This window comes from Arabidopsis lyrata (assembly GCF_000004255.2).
Source record: "Arabidopsis lyrata subsp. lyrata unplaced genomic scaffold ARALYscaffold_5, whole genome shotgun sequence".
NCBI classification, from domain to species: Eukaryota; Viridiplantae; Streptophyta; class Magnoliopsida; order Brassicales; family Brassicaceae; genus Arabidopsis; species Arabidopsis lyrata.
In genome coordinates this window covers 14,934,456-14,960,615 of record NW_003302551.1, presented here as the reverse complement: position 1 = coordinate 14,960,615, position 26,160 = coordinate 14,934,456, and the positions used below count along the sequence as shown (strand labels likewise).

Here is a 26,160-nt window from a genome sequence, read left to right as displayed (position 1 = left end):
TTACATAGTATTCTATTTTTTTGGGCAAACAAGATTAAATATTATTCAATCCATATCTTGCGATCATTGAAAAAATAACTAAAACGTTAGCAGTTGAGAAAAAGAATGTTATGGATATTAACATTGCAGAAAACAAATTATCAAGTCTGAATAAATATTTCTAGCTATGGGAAGTAGATACAAACAAAATATCTATTAAAGTAGATAAACTTAAAATATTTATGTAAATATTTGTGGGAATATATGATGTTAATTTTAACTTTTAAGAAAGAAATCGCTTAGGTAAAATTTAGAAATTCGATTGTATTTTTGCTTTGTTATTGTTGTATTGATATCTCTCTGCCATTAGTTCTGCTTTAATCAACGGTGGAGATTGATTACTGATTTGATTTAATTAAAGTATTTTTGTATTTGACAATTATGTAAATTTTCAGACCAAAAACAAAAATTAAAAATGAAACAAGCAAATTGTTTCGGCCCATATAGGCCCAATAAACAAAAGACAAAATTCTGACCGGCAAGAGCGGGGGATGATAAAACGGGGACTTGATCGTTAATCTCTCCGCACGTTCATCGGAAATTTCGTACGCTGCTGCTCTGAATCAACGCCAATCTTCTTCTTCATCCATTGAATCTCTTCTTCGCTACGAAAAAAAAAAAACTCGAAGCTAATCGTCCTGCATTCTCCGGTAATCAATCTCTACTCTCTCGTTGTTTGTTTTTCTCGGCCAATGCTTGTCGAATTTGAGAGATCTAGTTCCATTGATTTGGCGTTGAGAGAAGAGAGAGATGTGTGAAAATGGATGCGACCGAATTTGCTGACCTTTTGGATTATAGCAATGTGCACTAATACGGTCTTAGATTCCTTATCCCGCGAAGCAATTTTTCGTATTCAGTGCTCTTTCAGATGATTCTAGAAGCGAATTTAACCAAAAGCTTTAGCTAGATTTTGTTTATGCGCACACAAACATGGATAATGTGGGAATTTGGAGTCGTTTCTGTGTTCTTGCTAGTGTTTGATTAAATGAGAAGCTGGACTTAATACTCTCAATGTGAAATTTCCTTTGTTTTTAGGATGTTTTTTCCTCGTGAAGTAAGGCTAATCGTTGTCTGAGCTAGCGTCGGATTGCTAAAATGGAAACTGATCCTGCTGACTCTACATCTCAGTCTTCAGCTATAGTATCTGAGAAAGATGTAGTGATTCCTGGTAATTCTGAAAATACTATGGGCGTTGTACAAGATCCTGTGAGCTCTGCGGGAGAAGCTCATGAAGACTCCATTAGTACAGAAGCTTCAATTGCAAAGGTTGATGATACTCAAATGCCTGCTAGTTCTACCGGCTCTGAACCTTTAAGTAAAGCGGATGATATAGTTCCATGCCCGCCAGGTTCCTCCCCACGTGAATCACCGCCATCTATATTTTCTTCTTCTGGTCTTTCTTCTTGGGCCAAAAGTTTTAAATTCCAGCAGCAAGATCCAAACGGTACAGATTCTGGGATGTCAGCTTTCACAAGATTCACCTCTGAACTTGGTCTGCATTTGCCAACGAAAGGGTCTGAGGAGGTTGGTGACTCTAGATCATCAAACACACAAGTTGGTGGTGCTCTTGAGTCGCTCACAAAAGCTGTGGTTGATTCATCTCGTGGTGCCGTAAAAGCAATGCAGGTGAAAGCACGCCACATTGTCTCACAGAACAAAAGAAGATATCAGGTATAGTCATATTGTCTTCCTTGATTTTGTTAGATTCATGAATAGTGAGTACTGAAGCACATTTTTAGTCACAACAGCTTGTTGCAGTAACACTACCCTCTTTAGGGGCTGGCGCAAAATGTTTTCCCAAAACTAGTTGTTATCCAGTATAATATATCGACTTGATTCTAGTATAAGTTCCCAGATCAGTATCGCTTACATCTCTGGCATCTGGTCCAATCTTCAGGAGGGGGAATTCGATTTGGACATGACATATATAACTGAGAATATAATCGCAATGGGGTTCCCAGCTGGTGACATAAGCTCTGGTCTTTTCGGATTTTTTGAGGTAGATAGCTTGTCCTGGTCCGAAATATAAGTTCCCCAGCCAGTTCTTTTCTTCTCTTAGCCTTGAGTTTCTCATTGACAAATGTCATATTCAGGGACTATATCGTAATCACATGGAAGAGGTGATCAAGTTTTTTGAAACTCATCACAAGGTAACCATTGACACAGACTGGAAGCCTCTTAAACCATATGAGTTTCTGATAATTCCACCAACTTTTATATGATTCATACCAGTTGGATTTTATCACCAGACTTGTAGTGTTACTTGGCTATGTTTGATCATCTCGTTACTGATCTCTAAACCTTGTTACCAATATGCAGGACAAATATAAGGTCTACAATCTTTGTTCAGAGAGATTGTACGATGCTTCAAGATTTGAGGGGAAGGTATATACAAACTCTATGCTATTGATATCTCAGACCATATATCTTGCAGGCAGTTTCTGTTGTGCCCTTATTTCCAAAGCTAGTGTTTATAGACCTCTTACAATCACTTGTCTGTTTTCCTTTTCTTCAGGTTGCATCTTTCCCATTTGATGACCATAATTGTCCTCCTATCCAATTGATACCATCGTTTTGTCAGAGTGCATACACATGGTTGAAGGAAGATATCCAAAATGTAGTGGTAGTTCATTGTAAAGCTGGAATGGCAAGAACCGGATTAATGATTTGCTGTCTTCTTCTATATCTCAAGGTGAGACTTAAATGAAGCAAAGTCTTGGTCGATGCACGCATTCCTTCTCTGTAAGACTCCTGTGACTGATCTGACTGGTAACTCCATTGCAGTTCTTTCCTACAGCTGAGGAGGCTATTGATTACTATAACCAAAAGAGATGTCTTGATGGGAAAGCTCTCGTCCTACCAAGTCAGATTGTAAGTTCTGAGCTCACACCAATCTTTTTAATGTGCTTGTTCTATTCTCCCTCATCCTATAAAACGAGCTTTCCTGTTTCCTTCAGCGATATGTCAAGTACTATGAACGTGTTCAAAATCAATTTGACGGGAAAGTTCCACCCGAACGAAGGTATGCTTCAGATATATCTGACCAATCAGGTAGTTTATTTGTGGTGATAATCATATATCCCTAACCAGAGAACAAACGTTTATGTAGATGCATGCTCAGAGGGTTTCGCCTAATCAACTGCCCTTACTGGATTAGACCTGCCATTACGATCTCCAACCACACTGGTACAGAGCTAGTTTCTTCTCGTCTTTTGTATATTCACATACGTTTGAAAAAATGCTCCATTTTCTTCTATTGAACAGATATACTTTTCTCAACAAAGAAACATCAGAAAACCAAGGATTTGGGGGTAGGCATTGTTCTCCTTGGTTCTTCTCTCTCTCTCTCGCTCGTCTGATGTTATTTTTTACATAACCACAACTCGTCTTGACATATAAACTTGTGGTTGTGGGCTGTAGCCTGAAGATTTTTGGATAAAGGCACCCAAAAAAGGAGTTGTTGTCTTTGCAATACCTGGTGAAGCTGGTTTAACAGAATTAGCCGGCGACTTCAAAATCCACTTTCAAGATAGTGATGGAGATTTCTACTGGTAAACTCTCTTCCTTCACAGACATCTTCCAAATCGACAAATTCACCAACTTTTACTGTTTTCTGATCGCAGTTGGCTAAATACTACACTGACTGATAACAGAACAATGCTGAAAGGTAGTGACTTTGATGGCTTTGAAAAGGTAAAAGAGATGTTCATAGCCTTAATGATCTAAGAAACAAACCTGGTTGCTTTCCTTTAGACCTGATTCCTTGATGGTTTTTGCAGAGAAAACTGCCTGCACCGGGTTTTCATGTCGAGATCGTAATGATAGAACCCGACAATTCACAACCAACAAAGTCCAAATCTGATTCCACCCAACAACAATCTCAAAGCAGCTCCAGTGCTGGTTCCAGCAAACTCAAGTCAAATGAGAAAGACGATGATGTATTCTCCGACAGTGATGGGGAAGAGGAAGGAAACTCGAAACCCATCGATTCTTATTCAACTACCGAGAAAACCTCAGACTCAATGCACATAACTAGTAAGCCTCATCAGATCAATGAGCCACCAAAGACAGATGATCCTGCCGCAAACAGAAGTGTCACAAGTTCCTCGGGTCATTATAATCCAGTACCGAACGACTCATTAGCAGTTAGTGATATCAAAGCTATTGCTGCAGACGCATCCGTATTCTCCTTTGGCGACGAGGAAGAAGACTATGAAAGCGACTGAGCTTGAAACTCAGGTTTTATCACACTTATCATACACAAACAAGTATAATAGACTCTGTATTGACTCTGTTTCTATATAGCTTCCCATTATAAGAGATAACAATTGTAACAATTGCAAAAAAACAACAGAAACTTTATATTGTTTCCCAATTGCATTTGTGGTTGGAAATAATCTCATTCCTGCATCTGCAGCTTTTCAATTTCCTTATCGCGTTGTATTCTAGTACTGTGACAATAAGTACTAGTTTTGCCCCCTGTTCTAAAAATCCCCGCCTAGACCCGATTACTCCCCGCTTAATCGCTAGGCCCACCCTGTCCGCCTCGATTAATGACTAATCCCTTAAAGAAATCAGTCACCCGATTACTCTCCGCCTAATCCAATTATTCCCCGCCTAATCCGATTATTTCCCGCCTAATCTTACATACCCCGATTATTTTTAGATTGCCAGTATAAAAAAACTTTTTATTTTTGTTATTCAATCATTTGAATTGGGAGTTTGTAATGTTTTACAATAATTTATGTTCATATTTTAATAAAAATCATAAATATTTGTCTCAAAAATACATTTTTATGTGTTTACTGCAATTTTAAAAATAATATTGGATTAATATGTTTTAAAAATATTAAAATAACCCTAAAACTAATCCCCGATTAATCCCCGATTTTAATCCGATTTTCCGATTAATCGCTAGGCCCATGCCGAACGCCCGACTAGCGCCTAGCGATTTTTCAAACAAGGGTTTTGCCAATTGCTTGTTCGAATATCCGAAAAAAAGTCATTGGATTTCAATCAAAGTACCAAACACGGATAGAAGAGAGTTCTCTTGGATTTAAAAATCAACGTCAAACCAGCGCAAACTCCTAAACTATAATGATACGTTACAAAATAGTTAATCTAATCCTAGGTTGCATCATTCATCTTGAACCATTTTACGGACAAATATACTAGCTCTTGATCCCGATCTCAGCTTAACGATGACCACTTTTTGTAGCAAGCCTAATGAATCCTAAAAAAAAAACATAAAACAAACTTATTTCATCATTTTTGATAAGATAGTTTCAGATCCAAAAGAAGAGATTCTAAAATACCGTCATTTGAATTCCATCCACGTTTTCAAATGCTTGGTCTGCGTCTTCTGAACTACCAAAAACAACAAATGCACAATAGTACCGTCCCTGTGTTTTCGCTTGCTGCCAAAAGAAAAATAACCAAGGTCAGAGAAAGGTTTTATGTTAGGAGCGTTAGAGAAGAAGTACATGGTTTTGATTACTCAACCTTCACATCAAGTGTAAACTTTCCAGAAAGAACTTGATCCAGCTCTTCAGATGGCACATTGTTAGGGATTTTATGTAGAAAGAGTTTTGCTTTCTCAACCTCCAACATCTAAGGAAAATGATGTCATTTGTAATTGTTGGAATTTATGATGATAAAACTATTAAGTTTGGTAAATCCATTCTTTTTTCAAACCTCTTTAGATGGTTTGATTGTTGTGTCAACTCTTTTCTCTACAACAGCAAGTGCAAGTTTCATCGCAGCTTCTGCGTCGTGTACACAATTATGAGGAACGCCGGTCTTTCGGACTTCGTAACCCAAAATAGACTGGAAAATTAATTTCAAACAAAAAAAGTACTTAAAATGTTATCTTTTTGTGATATTCCCTCAAGAGTATAGAAACACATTATAGACTTACCTTGCAAAGGTTGTTAAGTGAAGGTCTTCTAAGCTTTCGTGTATTGGAATACCTGAATACAAGTGCAGTATCGATTACTTTAGGATGATCTATCTTCAACACTGGGATCAAAATATGAAAATACCCATAAATTAGTAGCTAAAACCAATAAAAATGACAAAATCAATACCAACTCACTCTGCTAGGAACTTTTTACTTACCTTCCAAATCTCTGTTCAAACTGTGACCGACCAAAATCGTACCCGTAGAAAGAAAGGGCTGCAAAGTTTCCTGCACATTTCACAAAGTTAACAACATAACGATTATACGTTAATGCGGGGAAGATAAACCAATAGAATGACTCTACATGGTACCTGTATATCTGCCACAGAGAGTGTAGCATTTTCGATATCTTCAGCAGTAATCCCTGTAATGTCTGTCCTATAGTCAACAATATGTTTGTCCGGTTTCACAAATTCGTAAAGAATCACCTAAAGCCATTAACATTTGATCACCCGAGTCACAAAACCAGATCCATAGCAAAAAGGCGGTAACTAAAGAATAGAGATCCTCTAAGCTATACCTTTAAATCACGGTCTACAACACCAACTCTAACTAAACCCTCAGTCCCATCTTCACAAAGAACCATCTCACAATCAACAGCTACCATGTTAGTTGATTTCATCACCTTCGACATCTTCATTCCAACATCGGATACAAACCAGTCCTGCTTAAGCAATTCAACAACTCTTAAAGAACCGCATATAACACGTAACAAGATCCCATTGTTTAGGAGAAGGAAACAAAAACCTCAGAGTATGGCTTGAATGAATAGTCTACTGAATAATTCGGATGCTCAATGGTCAATCGAACTAGCCTCTGTACTGCCAACCAACAACATTTTAAAACCTCACTTCAAACATATTCCTAACAAATATAACAAAATCATCTCCCACCCGCTCAGGAGTGTCTTCATCTTCGGATTCCTGCTTCAGCTTTTCAAGGAGAAGATGATTGGCGTGACATTTCAGAACCTTAGCAGCAAAAAGAACAAAACTTTAGTGGCCAAAATTACAATCACATTATGTTTTTTCTTCAGTTCACTAACTTGCAAATCTTCTTTCTTCTTAAAAGTTGTCAGAAACTGAACCAAATCTTCATGAGAACGCCTCGAAGGGTCACTTGGTGATTCGGCATTTTTGTCGTGAACATGTAAAAATTCCTTCCAGTTTCCATTTTCGCCACGCAAATCTCGACTCTGAAGTAGCTTCACCAACTCTTCAAGCACCTAATCGGATAATTCGATGAAATGGTTAGATATAGTCATACAGAGAAGCTAATTCGACTTCACAAAAATGGGAAACGAATCCAAAAACAGTGAATTATTCTTTTACAAAAAATGGGAACTTTGGCTGGGAGAAAATAAGAGAAAGAAAGAGACGAACTTGTTTCTCGGCGGTGGCTAGTTTAAGCTCCATAGGAAGAAACAATGGCGGCTGAACGAGTTGTTTTTTTCAGCTGGGAGTGAATTTGGCACAAACTGTTTGGGGAAGAAGAAACAGGGTTTAGGGTTTTTATATCTTTTGTATTTTTGTTTTGTGAAATTCTCCTTTAAAAAAAAAAAAAAATTAATTGGATTTTTTTTTATATTTTTTTGGGGTTGTTTCAAGAAACAGAAGTTTATATATTATGGTTTGATTTCTCAACCTTAACATCAACTGTAAATTCTTACGAAAGAAACTTTAGAGAAAGAAGTTGGTGCAGCTCTTCAGATGGCACAATGGGAAGGATTCCATGTGGAAAAAAGTTGTGATTTCTCAACCTCCATCATCTATGAAAAAATTGCCCACGTTGTAATTATAATTGTTAACTTATGATAAAACAAGTATGGTAAATCCAACTTCTTGTAACCTCTTCAAATAGTAAGATTGTTGTGTCAACTCTTTTCTCTATAAGAGCAAGTGCAAGTTTCATTGCAGCTGCTGCGTTGTATATGCAATCATAAGGAACGCCAGCCTTTGATATGAGGAAGAAGACTATGAAAGCTATTGAGTCTCTTTCTATACATAGATTCTGGAATTTGTCTTTTAGTTTCTGCCTCAACTCTTCAATTTCATTTAAATGATGGATTTATTTATTAGAGTTGTTTTCTAATACTGTGATCCTGTTTATAAATTTTGCCTATGATTTAATATAAATCTATCAGAAAACTCAAAATAAATACCAAAAATAAAGGATAGAAAAAAAACTTAGCTTAGATTTATTAATCAATGTTAAAAACAGCTTCAGAACTCCCAACATAAAAAGCATATTAAAAAGAAAAAAATTAAGCTTCAAGCCTTCAACCAACCCTAGGTTGCATCACCAATCTTAAGCCATTTTACGGACATAAAAAGTGGCTCTTGAACAAGAAATGAGTTTCTGTGGCAGCCCCGATGAATCCTGAAAAGCAAATATTAAAAAAAAAAAAAAAAAAATTATTATTTCATCACTCTGAATCACAGATTTTAATTCGGGTCCTTTCAAAACAAATCAAAGATTCTATAATACCGTTTCTTGGTATCCATTAACGTTCTCAAATGCTTGATTTGCTTCTAATGAGCTACCGAAGACAACAACTGCACAATAGTAACCTCCTTGTGTTTTTGCTGGCTGCCAAAAGAAAAAAAAAACTTAGGTAAAAAAAAAAGGTTCAGATTTAGAGAAAAGAAAAATATATTTATGGTTTGAATTCTCAACCTTAACATCAACTGTAAACTTATTGGGAAAAAACTTTAGAGAAAGATCTTTTTTCAGCTCTTCAGATGACAGATAGTGAGGGATTCTATGTAGAAAGAGTCTTGATTTCTCGGCCTCCACCATCTATAGAAAAACCAATGTAATTGTAATTCATGATAAAACAAAAAAAAAGTTAGGTAAATTCGTATTTTTTGTCACCTCTTTAGTTAGTGTGATTGTTGTGTCAACTCTTTTCTCTATAACAGCAAGTGCAAGTTTCATCGCAGCGACTGCATCGTGTACGCAGTGATGAGAAACACCGGTCTTTTGGACTTCGTACCCCAACACAGACTGGGAAATAATTATTTGTTAGAAAGTATTAAGAATGTTATTCTTACGTGAATCCCTTCAGAGTATAGACTTACCATGCAAAGGGTATTAAGAGAAGGTCTTCTTCGCTTTGTTGAATTAGGATACTTAAATACAAGTGAAGTATCAATTACTATGGGATGATCTATCTTCAACACTGGTAACAAGATACTCCTGATTTTAGCAAAAGTCCAATAATAATAATTAACAAGAACTAGTAGGAAAATTTTACTTACCTTCCAAGTCATGGTTCAAACTGTGACCTACCAAAATTGTACCCGAAGAGAGAAACGGCCGCAATTTTTCCTGCACATTTTACACAACACAGTCAACAAAACTTGTATGTGTTGTCTCTAGGAAAAAAAAAAAAAAAAAGAGACAACATGGTATATTTATTACCTGTATATCAACCAAAGAGAGAGTAGCTTTGATGACATCTTCAGCAGTAACTCCTGTAATAGTTGTCCTATAGTCAACAACAGGTTTGTGCGGTTTCACAAATTCATCAAGGATCACCTAAAGCCATAAACATGCATTTCATCACCCGAGTTAAGGATATATTGCCAAGACCTCAATAAGAAATAAAGATTCAAAACTCTCAAAATAACTCTAAGCTATACCTTTAAATTGCGGTCAACAGCGCCAACTCTAACCACACCCTCGGTTCCATCTTCACAAAGAACCATTTCACAGTCAAGAGCTACCATTTGGTTTGAAATCATCACATTCGACATTTTCGTTCCAACATCGGATACAAACCAATCCTGCTTAGAAATTAAAGAAGTCTTAAAGAACCGCATAAAATACACAAAATTAACTTGGATATATTAAACAGCAAAAGACCTTTGTTTAGGAGAGGAAACAAACCTTGGAGTGTGAGTGAAACGAAAAGTCGACACGGTATTGCGGATGCTCAACGGTCAATCGAATTAGCCTCTGTACAACCAACAACATTTTCAAACATATTATTATTGTAAACTTATACAAACATTCATAAAAACATGTTTTTTAAAATTGATTTCCAACACACCTGCTCAGGAGTGTCTTTGTCATGAGATTCTTGCTTGAACTTTTCAATCATCAGACGATTGGCTTGGCGTTGCATAGCCTTAGCATAAAAAGCAGAGAATTAAAAAACCATAACTCATTAGTCATTACAATCACATTGTGTTATCTTCACTTACTTGCAAAGTTGTTTTATAGTTCTCCATAATTAAGGACCAATCAATTTTTCCAGCGCCGGGGCCTTTTAAGAGGAAGATGAGACAGAGTGAAGTTCAAAACTATACGATTCAAATCAAACTTTTTACGTACATATCCTCATTATATACAAAATGCGAAATTTTTAAGAATATAGATATATTATCTTCCGTATCAATTTGATGCAGCGTGATATTTGGATAATTCCAAATATCTTCTATTTATTTATTATTTGTATTTTAATTAGTTTAGATAATTATTAGATTATTTTAGCGTTTATCTAGGGTTTTGGGTTTTATTATAAATAGCCACTTAGGCTTATTGTATTATAGAGAAGTTATTGATGAATTGATTAATCGAAAGATTTAAATAGGTTTTTATAAACTACTGTGAAGAGTATTTACAACCCTAAGAGCTTTTGCAAAAGTCTTGAGAGGAAGACTGTCAAACCCTAGTTTCCGGGTATTCTCAGAATCAATGGATATAGTTCTATCCCTAAAAGCTTCCGCTTCATCACAATTTTATGCAGAGAAATTAAGATTAGAGAAATACATTTGTTACAATTTTAAAAATAACTAATTACGTACGTACCTGTTTAGTTCGCTTTCTCTTGAGAAAGTATACCAATTTGTTTGTGTTTTTAATTTCTATAGAAACTTCAAGTGGTGATGTTGATATATATATATAGAGAGTTAGTTGTTTCGAAACTGTTTTAATACTCGACCAATTGTCATTGTTGACTTCACTGATGTGATGTAAATGTGTGAATTTTGATTTTCAATGCAAAATTGGGAAACAGCACGCTTTGTTAATAAATAACAAAAAAAAAGAAGAGATAAATATAGTAGATCATATACTATTTCTTTTCTAAAAATAATGATGATGCAGCACTAACAAATCATATATGTTTTATTCTATTATATATAGAAATGATAGTAATGTGACATTTTATAAGAAAATAACCAGTTTTAAGAGAATCTTGTATCAATCGTTTTTAGATTTTTTAAATATAAATAAATAAATCAATTCCTCGTTTTCTAAAAGTATTGACATCAATTGTCAATTATGCTGTGATTTGTAAAAATAACAAAAACAGGTTTAGAAAAACAAAATGAACTTGTATTTTGGTCGGTCAACCATTTTGTTTTGTATTACCTAGGCATAATAAATATGAGAAATTAATGTTTTACTTTTACATATTGCTTTTTAGTTTCACGATATCAAAATGTACATAATTAGCAGTACTGTAAGAAAATAAAAATAACATTTTTCAAAATTTTGAGTAGAGTGTGCTTTCCTTGACTAGTTGACTTGAAATTGAATAATGAAGTTCAAAAGAGATGCAACGAAAATGGAACTAGTAGCTTCACTTTGAGACCATCTCTTAAACGTGCAAGCCACCAAGTTCCTTAAATTTACGTAATTATCCAACATTCCAACAAATTCTTCAATGCAGAAGTATAGTAGTAATAGTTTATGTCGTAAAATACAGTTCTAAGAGATGATATATATATATTTTTGCGTTAACATGTAATATACGTGCTAATCTTTCTAAAGTTGTTGATTTTTCGAACAAAATACCAAACATAAAAGATAGAAGATCAAAGTCAAAACAGCTTCAAAATATAAAAAGCCAAATCAAAATCCTAAAGTACATAGAACCTTATGCTTAACTAAGATAAACTGAGGTTACATAATGTCTTGGTTTTTTTAAGCTTAATTTTAATTATTTATTTTTATTAATCATTTGAAGAAAATAATATAAGAAAAATAACTAGAGTACAATATGTACCATATGATAATATGATAAATTGATTTCTACATACGGATCATTCTTTCACATTTCATTCTAATAATTTTGAGTTTAAATTATTTTATACTCCCTCTGTTTCAAAATATATGATGTTTTGTTTGAAATCACACATTTTAAGAAAATTTATTTTGCACTCTTAAAACTATCATTTAATATTTGGTTTTAAAAATTCAACCAATTAGAGAAAAGACTGCAGAATACAAACAGTAATAAAATATCAAATATATTTAAAACTGCATAGAAAATTGCAAAACATCATATATTTTGAAACAAAATAAAAACTCTAAAACATCCTATATATTCTGAATCAGAGGGAGGACTTACGTAAGTACCAAGTGAAAAAAAAATAGCAATAATAACCTTAAGGCTTGAAAATTTGAAAATGAATTGTGAAGATTATCAACATAAGAAAGAAGAAATAATATACAGAAGTAGGTTTTTGTTCTGAATGCACAAAGACCCTTTGTTTTCAATCAAATGGAACTAGTAGCTTCACTTTGAGACCATCTCCTAAACGTACAAGCAACCAAGTTCCTTCCTGCAAGTAACCCTAACTTTGTCTTTAAGATAGCTAACCCTATTCTCCCACCACCTGCAACCCCCGCACCACCATCACCATCAGTCACCGGCAGCGGATCCTCCTCAGCTACCGTCTCAAGAACTCTCTGATCACCACCATCCACAATACCCACACCACTGGTTTCATCATCATCCATACTCACCACCAACGTCATCCTCCGTTCACCCAGCCATTCCCTAACTTCACCTGTAACCAATCTACATTTCTTCACTTTCAGTTTCACCAGCTTAGGACAGCCTAAAGCCAACGCCTTGATCCCGACATCAGAAATCAGACATCCCTTGATACAGAATTTCCTCAGCGCCACACATTTCTCAGCGATACAACCAATCTCCGTGTCCCCAATCGTACCACTCCCACAAAGAGCTAACCGTTCAAGCTTCTTACAATTTGAAGCAATAGCAGACAAACTCATATACGTCGCATCAACACCGATAAGTACAAGCTCTTGCAAATTCAAGCAGTGTTTAGCTACAGATATCAAACCTTCATCACCGATCCTCTTAATCCTCAAACCATCAATGTGAAGCTTTCTCAGTAACTTACATCTCTCTACAACACAAGCTAAACCTAAATCCGAGCATTCAGGGGTTTTCACTATATGCAAAGTCTCTAAATTTGAACATTTAGATATACCAGAGAGTCCAACATCACTCACTTGAAGCCTCTCCAGATGAATCTCAGTCAAAGAACTATTCCCATCTCCATTCATTTCAAGAACTCTATCCCAATCACCTAAACACCGAATGATTCTAAGTTTTTTCAAAGTTCTTGTAGCAACCAAAGATTCAAATACCTGACCATTAACAAGCTCCTTCAAACAAATCGTTCTAAGTGAAGAAGACGAACTCAGCTTAATTGGCTCAGCCAATTCATCAATTCCTCTGATTCTCTTCACAGATAACTCCTCAAGAACCTTGCAATGCTCAAGCATCGCGTTTAATCCCTTTGCACCGAAATTACAAGAGCCACACGATAATTTCCTCAAGTTCCTACAGTTTCTAGCGAACGATTCCATTCCTAGATCCGTAATCTCGCGACAACCACGAAGCTTGACTCGAATCAGATTCGAGCAACGAATCGAGATCATGAATAAAGCTTCATCGCTCAAGCTAAAAGATCTCCGATCACAACGAAGAGCGAGCTTTGTTACGGAATCGAACCGATTGAATATACAAGGCAAGAAAGGGAGAATCTCAGCTTTAGCGTCAAGTGATAAACGGTGACGATTCTGACCGTCGACGAGTAACCACCGTTACATACGAGAGAGCATCGTTTCCGATCTCCGGCGCTGAGAAATTGAAAGACATGAGCGAGGCAATCGTCTGGTAGATTTGCCGTGAAATCGTAACCTCCGTCTTCGAAACCAATCGATTCGCAATCGAGAAATTCCGGTGACCAGAGCCATAAAGAAGTATCGCGTACGCTTGAATCCGCCGGAGACGACGGAGCTTGGCCCATTTTTGTGTGGTTGAGTATAAGGGTAAGGTTGGGTTGAGTCACGACTCACCACGACTCGTGAGTTTTTTTTTTTTTTTTTTCTCAGTACCTTTCGTTTTTAATATTTTTCTTTTTTTTTCAAGTTATTTTCTTCGAGTAGTCAACAACTATCCTTCGAGGCGACTATTTTTCTCACACGTTTGGCCCAATGGGCTTGATTCCACCAATTCATTATCTAATTTGTTGCTTTCCTTGACTTTGACCTTCAACATATATAGGCATGGTCGTTTGGTAGTCTATGTCCAAATGCGATGCGACCAACGACAACAATCAGCGATATGTTTTTTTTTTTCTTACTCGTTGCAACTAATTGATGGTCGTTGCAACACGAAAACACATAACGTCTAAATTTGGTCGTCGTTGATCGCAATGGGTCAAAAAAGCCCACTAACAATATTAATTTGTAATCGACAAAACCATTGTTTATTTGCTTCTTGTAAGTTCTAAGGCTCTAGTTACAAACTTCCAATAGTTTCGGTTTCGGATGCAAGTACTACAGTATTGAAAACACTAAGAGCAACACATGAATAATTTATTATGGGATAAATATAAAGTAAATTTCATAAAATGGAGAAGCAAAGAGAAGAATATGGAGTAGTATTTGTGGTAAGAACATTTGTGAAAACTTTTGGGAAGTTGGGTGGGTTTTGCTGGAATACACTACACTATAGGTTGAACTTGAAAGTTGAATCCATCTCTCCACATCTCGCTTAGATTCTTGAGCCATCCAAAGTAAAACTAATACTATTAAAAAGCATAGTTGATACAATACAATAAAATGATTTTTTTTAAATAACGAGATCTCACATAATATACATTTCAACGACAAAAAATGATAAAATGATATACGAATCTAGAAGAAAGAAAGAGAGATCTACAATTTTAGTGGAGATCAAATCAAATGTTTATATATGAACGTTATGTTTTTCTTTTTTTTTTTGGCAAGACTTCTCTGCTAAAGTCTTTGACAAGAGGTGCAAATTTTAGACTTGGTTTTTGGAAGATTTTAATCAGAAAGTTTTGTTCCTTATATGTAAGGGCTTCTCGTTTTTTCTTCTTGTTTATAGTTTCTGATTCCTTTATTGTGTATATGAATTTGAATTGTGACATTAAAGTTTAATATTCATTCCACAATGATACTCCAAAATGAAATTGCACATTCTGACCATATCCTAAAAGATAATTCCAAGAGGAATAGTTAAGAACATAAGAAGACTACACATTCATATCCACCTATGAACATTGACCATTAAAAATTGGGAAATAACATAAAATAAATTTTGTCGTTTACAAAAAAAAAAAAAAAACATAAAATAAATTTTGTTTCTCTATATATATATTTTGAACAAACCTCTATTTTCGAGTTATTGTAAAATGTTAGTACTATTTAGAGAAATCAGATGGTAGGCAGCTGTATGTAACAATTATTTCAATTTGAATTTAATTTTTGGTTGCTTTAGAAGTTCACCCATGCTTCAGGCTTCAGCTGTGCCTCTGTCGTGGAGTTACAATTTGATAGATTTTTTATTTTTTTATGGAGTACATAATTTTGTATAGAATATAAATTTAAAAATAAAGCCATGGCCCCATCACCAGCCTGTTTTTCACTTTTACCATTTAATTCTATTTTCTGGAAAAAAGGTAATTAAATGTTTAATTTGTGGTAAAGTAAGAAAAAACACATGTTTCAATTTTCTACGATGTGTTATGGTATTCTTATTTTTGCATATCTTCCTGTTAAATGACTATAGAACTACAATATTTCCTTAACAAATTAAAATCATTACAAAAATAATACTTATATTGATAAGTTTTTTTTTTTGCTTGTCTCTTTTTTTCCAACCGAAAATTATAGCAAGAACAGTGACGAGTGCTATAAACGGCCAACGTTTTAGGGTTGACTCAAAAAATACGGTGAGATTCAAGAGAATTCTGACACACATGGTCATTTGTGTATATTTATCTTAATACTATATGCATTATTATGAACTTGTGCCAGTAATTAGGTTGGTGGTAATGATGTTAGATTGTGTAATAATGAGAACGTACCAAAATGATGGAAAATCATGAATATATCTAACAAATTTATTTGAATTGGAGCAATGGTATAATGTTACCTCTTACCTAACATTTTTTCATCATGCTTAGTTGCTTACTAGTATCCAAATTGAACCAACATCACTAAACCATTTTTCTAGAAATATGAATTCATCATAGAGACTGAAAAATACTCGCCACTATATATTTGAGCAAAAATATATATTTTAATGAAACAAAATTACGAAATGCAAATTTGTTTTATTCTTTGTTATCCTTACAGGTAAATGCAAAATTAATTAGATAATGCAAATTATCTGTTGTGTTTGAATGTAAAATGCAAAAAATATTATCTTACACATTTTGGAATGTATAAACATTACTTTATAGTATTGTATTGTATGTAAAGAAATTGTGAATATCATGTGAGTGGTAAGCAGTTTGCTAACACAATTGACATGATTGATATTTAATATTCCAATTGTGAAATGGTTACACAAATTATCTGTTATTTTTAGCAATTTTTTTTTTTAAGTTTGTGTAACCAGTTGTTAAAAATACCCTTCATTATTAAGTATCTTATAATTTTATTTTCTTAGCGCATATATCCTAATTCTCAAGCAATTAATAATAGAAGTAACACAATCAAATGAGAGGTTATGAGATTATCTTTCTTCTTGTTAACGAAGAAAAAAGTAACATTGGCTTATATATACATTCAACTACACCAAATAAACTAGACAATCAACTTTCCCATTTATGATAAACTGATCTTCTTCTTTTTGACATCATATTAAACCGATCTAAATCGGTTTCTAAACCATATATTAAGATTAGTAAACGATATGCTAACACAATTTCATGAAAAAATATTATGTTGACATGCACAAAACAAATTGAAAAAAAAAATGAAAAAAATGAGTGCATTTAATTTACTTTAATTTTACACGAGTATGAATTTTCAACTATATATAAACTTATATGGAGTAAGATGGTATGAACAAGACTAAGTTAGCATGTTATGTTCTTTGACCCAATATGAACTAGTTAACACTGTATGAACTGTGTTAGGTGTCACTCCATTTAGTCTTACATGTTATGGACAAGAAGACCAAAAACGCATGGGATCTTAAGTATTAAAAAAGAAAATGCACAAAACACTATAAGGGGAATAGGAGCAAAGCTATGCAATACATTTAACAGCAAATGGGTGACACCTAACATCAAATAAGTTTATTATAAATGAAATATTATGTGTGCACATATCTTATAGTATTAGTGGCAGAATTAAAGAAACAAGAGGTTAGAGTAGGAGATCGAAAGTTAGCGTACGGCGTTGGTCTCTGGCAGACAAGACGCCATTATTAATTATGACCCAAAAACCTTCTTCGATCTAATCAACATAACACAACACTTACACACACATCCTCTTATTAATCTAATCAATTTCATTTTGGTTTTTATTTTATTAAACAAAAATACCCTCTTACACTTCTTATCTTCTAGCTTCTTGACCATTAAATAAAAGGTTACCGTCCGGATTCTTGGACCATTATTATAAATAACTCTTGTCTCCTCTAGATTGCAACCTTTATTTTTCATTATTTATAATTTAATAATTTCTTTTAATAAGAAAACTTGTTCCAAATTTAGAGCTAAAGTTTTAAAGATAAAGCGTTATTTAATATGTTCTCACCAAAAAAAAAAAAAGCGTTATTTAATATGTATATACCTTTTTTAATATATGTAATCTTTTTTATAAAATTTATCTTATTATTGAAAGATCGATAAAATATATCTAAATTCTAAAGTAAGATCAACGATCAAAATGACTAACCGATGACATAAAAAATCAAGAAAGATTCAAAAAATTGTTAATAAATATCATTATATTTATATTGCTCTTAATTAGTAAATTTCGGTTGCTCCAATAATTATACAAGAGAATATAACTAGTACAATTATTTTCATAAGAATTATATACTTTCATCAACTTATGGATCGAAATCAATACTTATCGTATTATTAGTAAAAAACTGAAAATTTGTATCGTTCAAATGTTTCAATATGAAAATCGTCAATCAAAGAGTTATAAACTTGTGTGACCCATTGGTAAAACAATTACATATCGTAGAAGTATTCGGCCAATACACAAAAAAAAAAAAAAAAAAAACATAATAGAACAAATGGAATATTTTTTTTATAAAGACTATGAAGAGACAACATTTTAAAGCGATGATATTAGGAATTTCTTTGTTTTTCTTTTTTCTTTTGAAAAGATATGAAATGTGGAAATGAGAAGTCGCTGTTAAACTTTGTACAAATCTCAGACTCTCCCGCTTGTTACCAATGGCCTGAGCTTCCTCTCGTGATTTACTTTTCCCCATTCCCTTATTTATTTGTCTTTTGCTTTTTCATTTTTTTACCACACATTGCTTTCTTTCACAATCGATAAAGATCATCAATATATATATATGTGTTATAAAAATATAACAATTGTTGCTTTGTTAACCGCGTCTAGGTCGATAGGAACGCAGTAAACGTGACAACAGGATCATTCACTTCACTCTGCTTATAAACACTTTTACTATTATAAGAAAATTATACATGTAAATATACCGACTAAAACATTATAAAATACATCTTTCAGTAGTTCACTATTCAGCATTAAATTTTAAACCGAATTTTACTTTATTTTACCCCTTTTTTTTTTAATTCCCTTGTTTTGTAGTACTAACTATAATGTATGTTCCATCACAACTATATCATATTATTTATGTATAAGTTGCATGTATGTATCTTGAATGCTAAAGTTTGGTACAACTTTTTTTACGTGTACAACGAATACATTTACATTTTAATCGGCTTTTCTGTGTCCTCAGTCTTTAGTTTTTAGCATATAAAGCAGTGAGAATTAAAATTGAAATGCTCATCAAGATCAAGCTATTATATTTAAATATTAACTTTATACAGGATACATAAAGAAAATTAATTAAACTAATTTAATAATAAAGCGCAAGCGTTTTAACAGAACGAGGTCCTTTTTCTTTTAATTAACTATGTTTTGCTTTTTCTAATGGTTTATGTCAGCTCGTTGACCATATAAAGCTTCCCATTCGTCCACGTGGACTTTTCTCTGACATATGTGACCCCACGAATGATTTTATATGATTAAATCAAATTTGAATCTTCCTTTCCGTATAACATAAATTAATTCACCAAAAAAAAGTGAAAAATAAAATAAAATTGATGGAACTCATAAATTTTGTATTTTGATTTTTCCAACATTTTATACTCGATGTAACACACAATAATTACCCAAAAATAATTAAAAAATCTCTATACACTAAATACAAAAACACTGACTTTACACATTACGATAATTCAAAGTTTTAGTAAAATTATACTATGTTTTTAATACCAAAATCAAAGAACTAATGACGAAAAAAAAAAAAAACTCTTTTTACTTGTAATCATCGATGCTCAAAACCGAAAGGTGACAAATATAATTAATGGTCAACGCATTTATCCACCACTGAAACTTCCCACCACCACCTCATAAGCTCGTGAACCACACGCTCTAACAGAGAGCATCTTTAGTCGTATCCAACGAACAGGGATCAAAAGCGTGTAACTACACACGTGATTAGCGCGTGAGTATAAGCTTTTTCGTAATAATACGTATTTTTTGAAAAACCAACGATTTTAATTAGTTTTTTAATTTTAACGCAATTAATTCATCGTTATGATTTCAATTTATACTGTTAGTTTATTAATTATGGAGTTAGAAAATTAAATAAAAAAGAAAGATTTTTCCATTTCTGTGCATAAAACAAAGAAGAAGTACGGTTTCATTAATTTTCTCGCGCGCCAAACATCCGAATAATAAAAGACAAAAAAAAATGGAGAGAGAGAAAATAAAATAATAAAATAAAAACAAAATCTTTTAATAAAAAGAAAAAAAAAAGAGGACAAGCGTGAAATAAAACCCTTCACTTTCTTTGGCATTTGTCTTCACTTCTTCTATCTCTCTCTCTCACACACAGAAGCAGAATCCAGAGAGTCTCTAATGGCAGAATGAACAAAGGAATTAACAATCTCCTTCTTCTCGGAAGAGAAAGATCATGGCTTTAGAAGAAGAAGAAGAGAGTCAAAACGCACCGTTTTGTGTTCTTGATGGTCTTTTCTGTGAGGAAGAGAGTGAGTTTGAGGAACAAGAAGCAGATTTGTGCGACGAGAGTGTCAAAAAGTTTCCGTTTTTACATCTGGGTTTGTCTGATCATGATATGTTTTGGGATGATGATGAGTTATTAACTTTGATTTCGAAACAAGAACCGTGTCTTTATGACGAAATCTTAGATGATGAGTTTCTGGTTCTGTGTCGTGAAAAGGCTCTTGATTGGATTTTCAAAGTGAAATCTCATTATGGGTTTAATTCATTGACGGCTCTTTTAGCTGTTAATTACTTCGATAGGTTTATTACAAGCAGGAAGTTTCAGACAGATAAGCCATGGATGTCTCAGCTTACTGCTTTGGCTTGTCTGTCTTTAGCTGCTAAGGTTGAAGAGATCCGAGTTCCTTTACTCTTAGATTTTCAAGTAAAGTTTCTCACTTTCTCAGATTCAATTTTTATCTTTTTGTGAAATTGCCGATTTTGAGACTTTATTTTGAAGGTGGAAGAAGCAAGATATGTCTTTGAGGCTAAGACTATACAGAGAATGGAGCTTCTTGTTTTGTCTACTCTTGAGTGGAAGATGCATCCTGTGACTGCAATCTCGTTTTTCGATCACATTATTCGACGATACAGCTTTAAATCTCATCAGCAATTGGAGTTCTTGAGTAGATGTGAATCGTTGTTGCTCTCCATTGTTCCTGGTAATGTTTATCATTAGATTTACATCTCTTTGAGGCTTACTTGATTTCAATCTTGGATGCTAAATTCTTGTTCTTGGTTTTCTCAGATTCGAGGTTTCTGAGGTTTAGTCCTTCTGTGTTAGCCACTGCAATAATGGTCTCTGTCATTAGAGATTTCAAGATGTGTGACGAAGCTGATTACCAATCTCAGCTCATGACTCTACTCAAAGTTGATTCGGTATGTGGTTTCGGTATCAATAAATGCCAATGTAGTAAGTGTAAGGAATAAGGATCAAGAACTGATTCGATTATCATTTTACTTAAACAGGAGAAAGTAAATAAATGCTATGAGTTAGTGTTAGACCACAGTCCAAGCAATAAAAGGATGATGAATTGGATGCAACAACCCGCTAGTCCGATCGGGGTGTTTGATGCGTCATTCAGTTCTGATAGCTCGAATGAGTCCTGGGTTGTGTCTGCTTCTGCTTCAGTGTCGTCTTCACCATCTTCAGAGCCTTTGCTAAAGAGGAGAAGAGTGCAAGAGCAGCAGATGAGGTTATCTTCAATAAACCGAATGTTTCTCGATGTGCTTAGTAGTAGTCCTCGCTAATAATGTCTCGATTTAGTTACTTAAAATCTGTTTCCATGTTTTACATATTATCGGCTATGTGGTACGGTTGAAACATTTATGTGTTGTTACTCGGTTCTTGTGTTTATGGACGGTTGCAAATGGTGTTCTTTTCGTTATTTGATAATCGAAAAACAAAGTTCTTTCGTTTACATTAAAAGTTTCCTTTATGATCTACCTGTGTCATGGTTTGATGATGGTCTAATTTCATCTCAAAATCTCTGCATTTTGCTAATAGAAAGTTAAACAGTCAAAGATTATTCACCAACATTACCATTTACACTGTTGGTATTGGTCTAAAACATGATGTTTTAAACATCACATACATTATTGTTTAGTACTTAGTACAAGTATGTGGAACTATGTCCTTTGAATTGAAGAGACAACTATTGAGTTAGTTGGATGACCAATAGTGTTGGACAACTAGAGAGTAGGCCTGGGCATTCGGGTACCCGTTCGGGTTCGGTTCTTTTTTTCGGGTATCGGGTCTATTCGGGTAGGGGGTCAAGACCCATTCGGGTATTCTAAAAATTCGGTTCGGGTTCGGTTCGGGTTCGGGTGTTTTAATAAAAAAAAAGCAAAATACCCGAAAATAACCAAAAATACCCGAAATATTTTCGGGTTCGGGTCGGGTTCGGGTTTTTAACTCATATATACCCAAATCTAACCGAAATACCCGATTTCTCGAAAATACATTGGTTACTCTGTACCCAAATATAACCAAAAATATCTAAAACACCTAATATATTCGGATTTATGATTGTAATTTTAGGTATTTCGGGTATTATAAATATAAATATAACTAATATTTTTAGGTGTATATTTGTATTCGGGTACATTCGGGTACATTCGGGTATTGGATTCGGTTCGGGTTCGGTTCGGGTTTTTTTCGGGTAGGAGGTTAGGACCCATTTGGGTATTTTTAAAAATCGGGTTCGGGTTCGGTTCGGATATTGTTCGGGTTTTTCGGTTCGGGTATTCGGTTCCAGGTATTTTGCCCAGGCCTACTAGAGAGTTTGTTAGCTCCTCCTCCAATATTTATATTTATATTTTGTAATTTATTTTGGTTCCTAACTTCCTATTTTTGGGGGGTTTGATTTGAGAGGAAATGCAGAGAGACCAACACTTGGGTTGGTCCAAGTACTTGTGTTCTATTCAGTTGTGGTGAAAAGCAAACAGGTTGGGATATACACATAACATACGTACACATATCACTTTATCTACTTCTTGCCATTGCTATGTCATGTCAAAACATTAAATAAACACCTTCCATGAAGAGTCTTGTTATCACACAGGACCAAATAGCATTGAAGAGATTCAACAGAAAACAAAATTGAAGCTTTTAGTTGAACTAGAGTGAATGTACCAAAACCAAACCACTCATAAAACTTTGGTTCTGTCATCTCAGAGATCTTATGTGAAACTTTATATTTAATACTTCAAGAAACAAAGAGAAAAAAACCCAACACAAATTATGAACTCTAAAGACATAAATCATGAATGTTAAAGAGTCAATCGTTCCCCTAAGGCAAACATATGCATATTATTAATCAGTGTATCATTAACAGGATCGACCTAATTAAGATTATTTGTCGCTTCAGAGTGATTTTTCTTTAGCAAATTCTAATAGAAAAAGTTTGAAATTTTGGATCATTAGTTCAGATAACAAGTCGGGTTTTTTTACAACACTCTCACTAATTCCAATAAAAACAAAAACAAATTCGGAGTCCGAAAAATTTGGGTAGGATAGTTTTGAATGTTCGAGTTTTTTTTTTTTTTTTTTTAATCGTTGGGTACGGGCTATCGCACCTCCGTCCACCCACATGAACCCAACCTGAATATCAAACATCTTAAACTTATGAATCTATTAATTTGGTGGGACCTGGAATTATCAAATTATGACATTCATTACAAACCAAAGTTTTCATCATCATTTCTGATTATGATGAGTCCACTGAAAATCCAACATTTGATCTTTCCAATATTCATTACTAGACAGCTAAGAGACGACTAAAGAAACACAGTCCTAAAGTTAAAAATCTCATAGTCTCAAACATTTCGAGAAGTCATATCTTCGTCGACGTATTAGACCCTAAATCTTGAATCAAGCATGCAAACTATTAACTAAGTATCATATGAGGTTCCATAATGTTTGAAATAAAATAGCACTCCGAATCTCAAAATGATGATTAATCTTAACTTGGACCAACTTAAACTAGATGACATCACTAGATGATGACGTATTTGATGATATACGTTTTGGGCCAAAAGTTAACCAAGGAAGATTTATACGGCCCATTCAGTATAAATCGTTTTCTTGATACTGAATTCTGACCGGTTTAACCATTGACAGGTTTAGAAGCACACGTGCATGTAAGTAGTATACACGTGGGTGTTTCACATGAAATATCCTACACGTGTTGTTGACAGTACGGAAAAGTCTTTAGTTGGCGAATAAGCGGCTAAATTTCAAAGTGAAGCCGTTTAATGTATACAGAGCCGTGGCCACGTTAGCAAATTTGAAACACTAGCCTACGGCCTCCTTCCATGAAAAACAAACATTAAGGCCTTAAATTTTTTATAAGCTTTAATGTATGTAACGATAATTATGCGCAGATGATATTGCATGGATTTAAGTTTGACTTTTTTAATTATGTAATAATTAATAAAAGGAAGTAAAAAGAAGAAGAAATGGAAACATGTATGAAACAACACCCACTAACCATACTCTTAAAATAAACAATTAAATTTCTTCTTATTTTACTTCCATTTCTTACTCAATTTCTTCATTTTATTTTGTTTATTTTATATCTAAAAATTTAGACTCTTTGATGTAATGTTCTTCATATTTAAAATTTGTCTTTTTTCTTTAGTATTTTTTTGTCTACAACCTCTCTAAAGAATTTAAACAGAAATGTTTTCTGTAAATATAAAATGTTTATAGATTGAACATATTACATGATATATTATAATATAGAACCAATTGAACACTAAATCTCATTAAAAAAAAAAATGGTATGTAAAAATAAAAATTGGTATGTATAGTGTCGTCGGTCAAAAGTAAAAATGTAATGGATACTTTTGTCTTTAGACTCATTACATGTACTTCTATGTATTTGCCTTTTGATCTCCTGAATTTTGTGATTATTTTTTTAGCTACGAAAAGTTTTAGATATTAAGAAAAGAATCAACAGACTATATGAAAAATAACAAAAAGATGGGACATTTAGTGATGTTTAACTTGTACATTAGTATGCTCTCAAACAAAACAAAATTTGTACATTAGTAATCACAAATATATATATATATATATATATATATATATATATCATTCTAAAATAATAAATTTATACATTCATACAAACTTAAGTTTTTGTTGTTGTTTTGGTCATAGTTGTTCTTAAAGAGATAAAATTGTTGGTCAAGTGATTAGTAAATATATCCAAAATGCAGTTACAATTGACGATATGATTCGAATTGGTCCTACATCGCAGAGAGGGAGCAAGGGATTATACAATCTCTTACTACATCAATATTAATCTTTGCAGCTACACTGTCATGCCCTTACATGAGCTTCATTACACATTAAATTTCGTTGGAGGAGAGTGGTATCGAACCCATGCTACCAAGTGAGCTTGGCTAAATGGAACAACTATCACTCTATATGACTCACCGCAACAACAATAATATCCTAATAAATCTATTACTTGTATATGTTTAGGAAACATCAAACATATATGTTCATGCGAATTTTTGGGGACAAGATTAACAATATTCATTCATATAAAATTCCACTAAATGTTAAGCGAATTGGGGTTTGTCTATTAACTCGAAAGTCTATAATGATATATACAATGAACTCAGTCACATATTTGTTTTCCGCCTATTACACCGACTAGCCTACCACCGTGTGTTAATATTATCTTTTTGTTAATTTAAAGCTTATCGTTGTTTAGATATATCAAACGATTTTGTTAGGCAAACCTTACAAAAATTAATTAAAAATTAGGAGAACAAACCCGACAATCGAAGCATGGAACGTAACAACAAACAGCAGATTATGTAGTTTTATTTATATATTCACATCGTGCACCGTCTTGTTCCTTTTGACAACAACCTATTACCAATATTCTAATTACAATTTTTCTAAGACACACATTGTTGGAATTATTCCACATCGTGCACCGTCTCTCAGATATATGTGTTCACCAAATGTTCACGTGCATCTTTCAAAATCTAGCTAAGTGTACAGCAAAAGTACGTGTCAATTATACATTGACCCAAATAAAATGTTAGATCGGAAGTAAAATGGATCTTAATAATGTATTAAGTGACACGAACCGATTTACTAATTTAGTAATTCTCGTATCAGTTTACATTATAAGCCAATGAAGCGGTATTAAAGCCAGGTTTGATCCATAGCTTAGCTATGATACATTAATGTCTAATTATTTTGATTTAAAAGTTTACAAAACTTAACATGGTATTATTGTTTAATTCAATTAATCCAAATTAAAAAAATCCTA

The 26,160-nt window shown here is 33.7% G+C and overlaps 5 protein-coding genes across 5 annotated transcripts; 2 read left to right on the top strand and 3 right to left on the bottom strand.

The window, feature by feature from the left end:
- The first annotated feature begins 483 nt into the window (after positions 1-483).
- LOC9312085 (phosphatidylinositol 3,4,5-trisphosphate 3-phosphatase and protein-tyrosine-phosphatase PTEN2B) lies at positions 484-4,436 on the top strand. The gene is made up of 13 exons (XM_021026760.1): positions 484-689; positions 1,075-1,710; positions 1,937-2,038; positions 2,133-2,189; positions 2,359-2,424; positions 2,555-2,731; positions 2,824-2,910; positions 2,997-3,061; positions 3,149-3,225; positions 3,304-3,350; positions 3,460-3,590; positions 3,663-3,732; positions 3,819-4,436. The coding sequence occupies exons 2-13, from the start codon at positions 1,135-1,137 to the stop codon at positions 4,263-4,265; spliced, it is 1,902 nt and encodes a 633-aa protein (XP_020882419.1). The 5' UTR covers positions 484-689; positions 1,075-1,134; the 3' UTR covers positions 4,266-4,436.
- A 591-nt stretch (positions 4,437-5,027) lies between these two features.
- LOC9312084 (small RNA degrading nuclease 1) lies at positions 5,028-7,469 on the bottom strand. The gene is made up of 12 exons (XM_002875970.2): positions 7,381-7,469; positions 7,044-7,223; positions 6,892-6,969; positions 6,746-6,814; positions 6,519-6,662; positions 6,310-6,426; positions 6,157-6,226; positions 5,957-6,057; positions 5,734-5,865; positions 5,542-5,649; positions 5,355-5,456; positions 5,028-5,272 (listed from the first exon to the last, which is right to left on the bottom strand). The coding sequence occupies exons 1-12, from the start codon at positions 7,411-7,413 to the stop codon at positions 5,177-5,179; spliced, it is 1,230 nt and encodes a 409-aa protein (XP_002876016.1). The 5' UTR covers positions 7,414-7,469; the 3' UTR covers positions 5,028-5,176.
- Positions 7,470-8,221: 752 nt separating this feature from the next.
- LOC9312083 (putative small RNA degrading nuclease 4) lies at positions 8,222-10,354 on the bottom strand. Its single transcript, XM_021026095.1, has 11 exons — positions 10,207-10,354; positions 10,053-10,130; positions 9,890-9,958; positions 9,643-9,786; positions 9,422-9,538; positions 9,259-9,328; positions 9,079-9,179; positions 8,873-9,004; positions 8,675-8,797; positions 8,486-8,587; positions 8,222-8,377 (listed from the first exon to the last, which is right to left on the bottom strand). Exons 1-11 carry the CDS (start codon positions 10,231-10,233, stop codon positions 8,306-8,308), a joined length of 1,035 nt encoding a protein of 344 aa, XP_020881754.1. The 5' UTR covers positions 10,234-10,354; the 3' UTR covers positions 8,222-8,305.
- A 2,034-nt stretch (positions 10,355-12,388) lies between these two features.
- LOC9313796 (F-box/LRR-repeat protein 16) lies at positions 12,389-14,169 on the bottom strand. Its single transcript, XM_021026094.1, is given in 2 exon segments — positions 12,389-13,872; positions 13,875-14,169. Coding segments are annotated over 2 exon segments (1,566 nt in total). The 5' UTR covers positions 14,077-14,169; the 3' UTR covers positions 12,389-12,508.
- Positions 14,170-20,119: 5,950 nt separating this feature from the next.
- On the top strand, positions 20,120-21,786 carry LOC9313795 (cyclin-D3-3). Its single transcript, XM_002877681.2, has 4 exons — positions 20,120-20,750; positions 20,826-21,027; positions 21,114-21,244; positions 21,335-21,786. The coding sequence occupies exons 1-4, from the start codon at positions 20,277-20,279 to the stop codon at positions 21,614-21,616; spliced, it is 1,089 nt and encodes a 362-aa protein (XP_002877727.1). The 5' UTR covers positions 20,120-20,276; the 3' UTR covers positions 21,617-21,786.
- Positions 21,787-26,160: the final 4,374 nt, after the last annotated feature.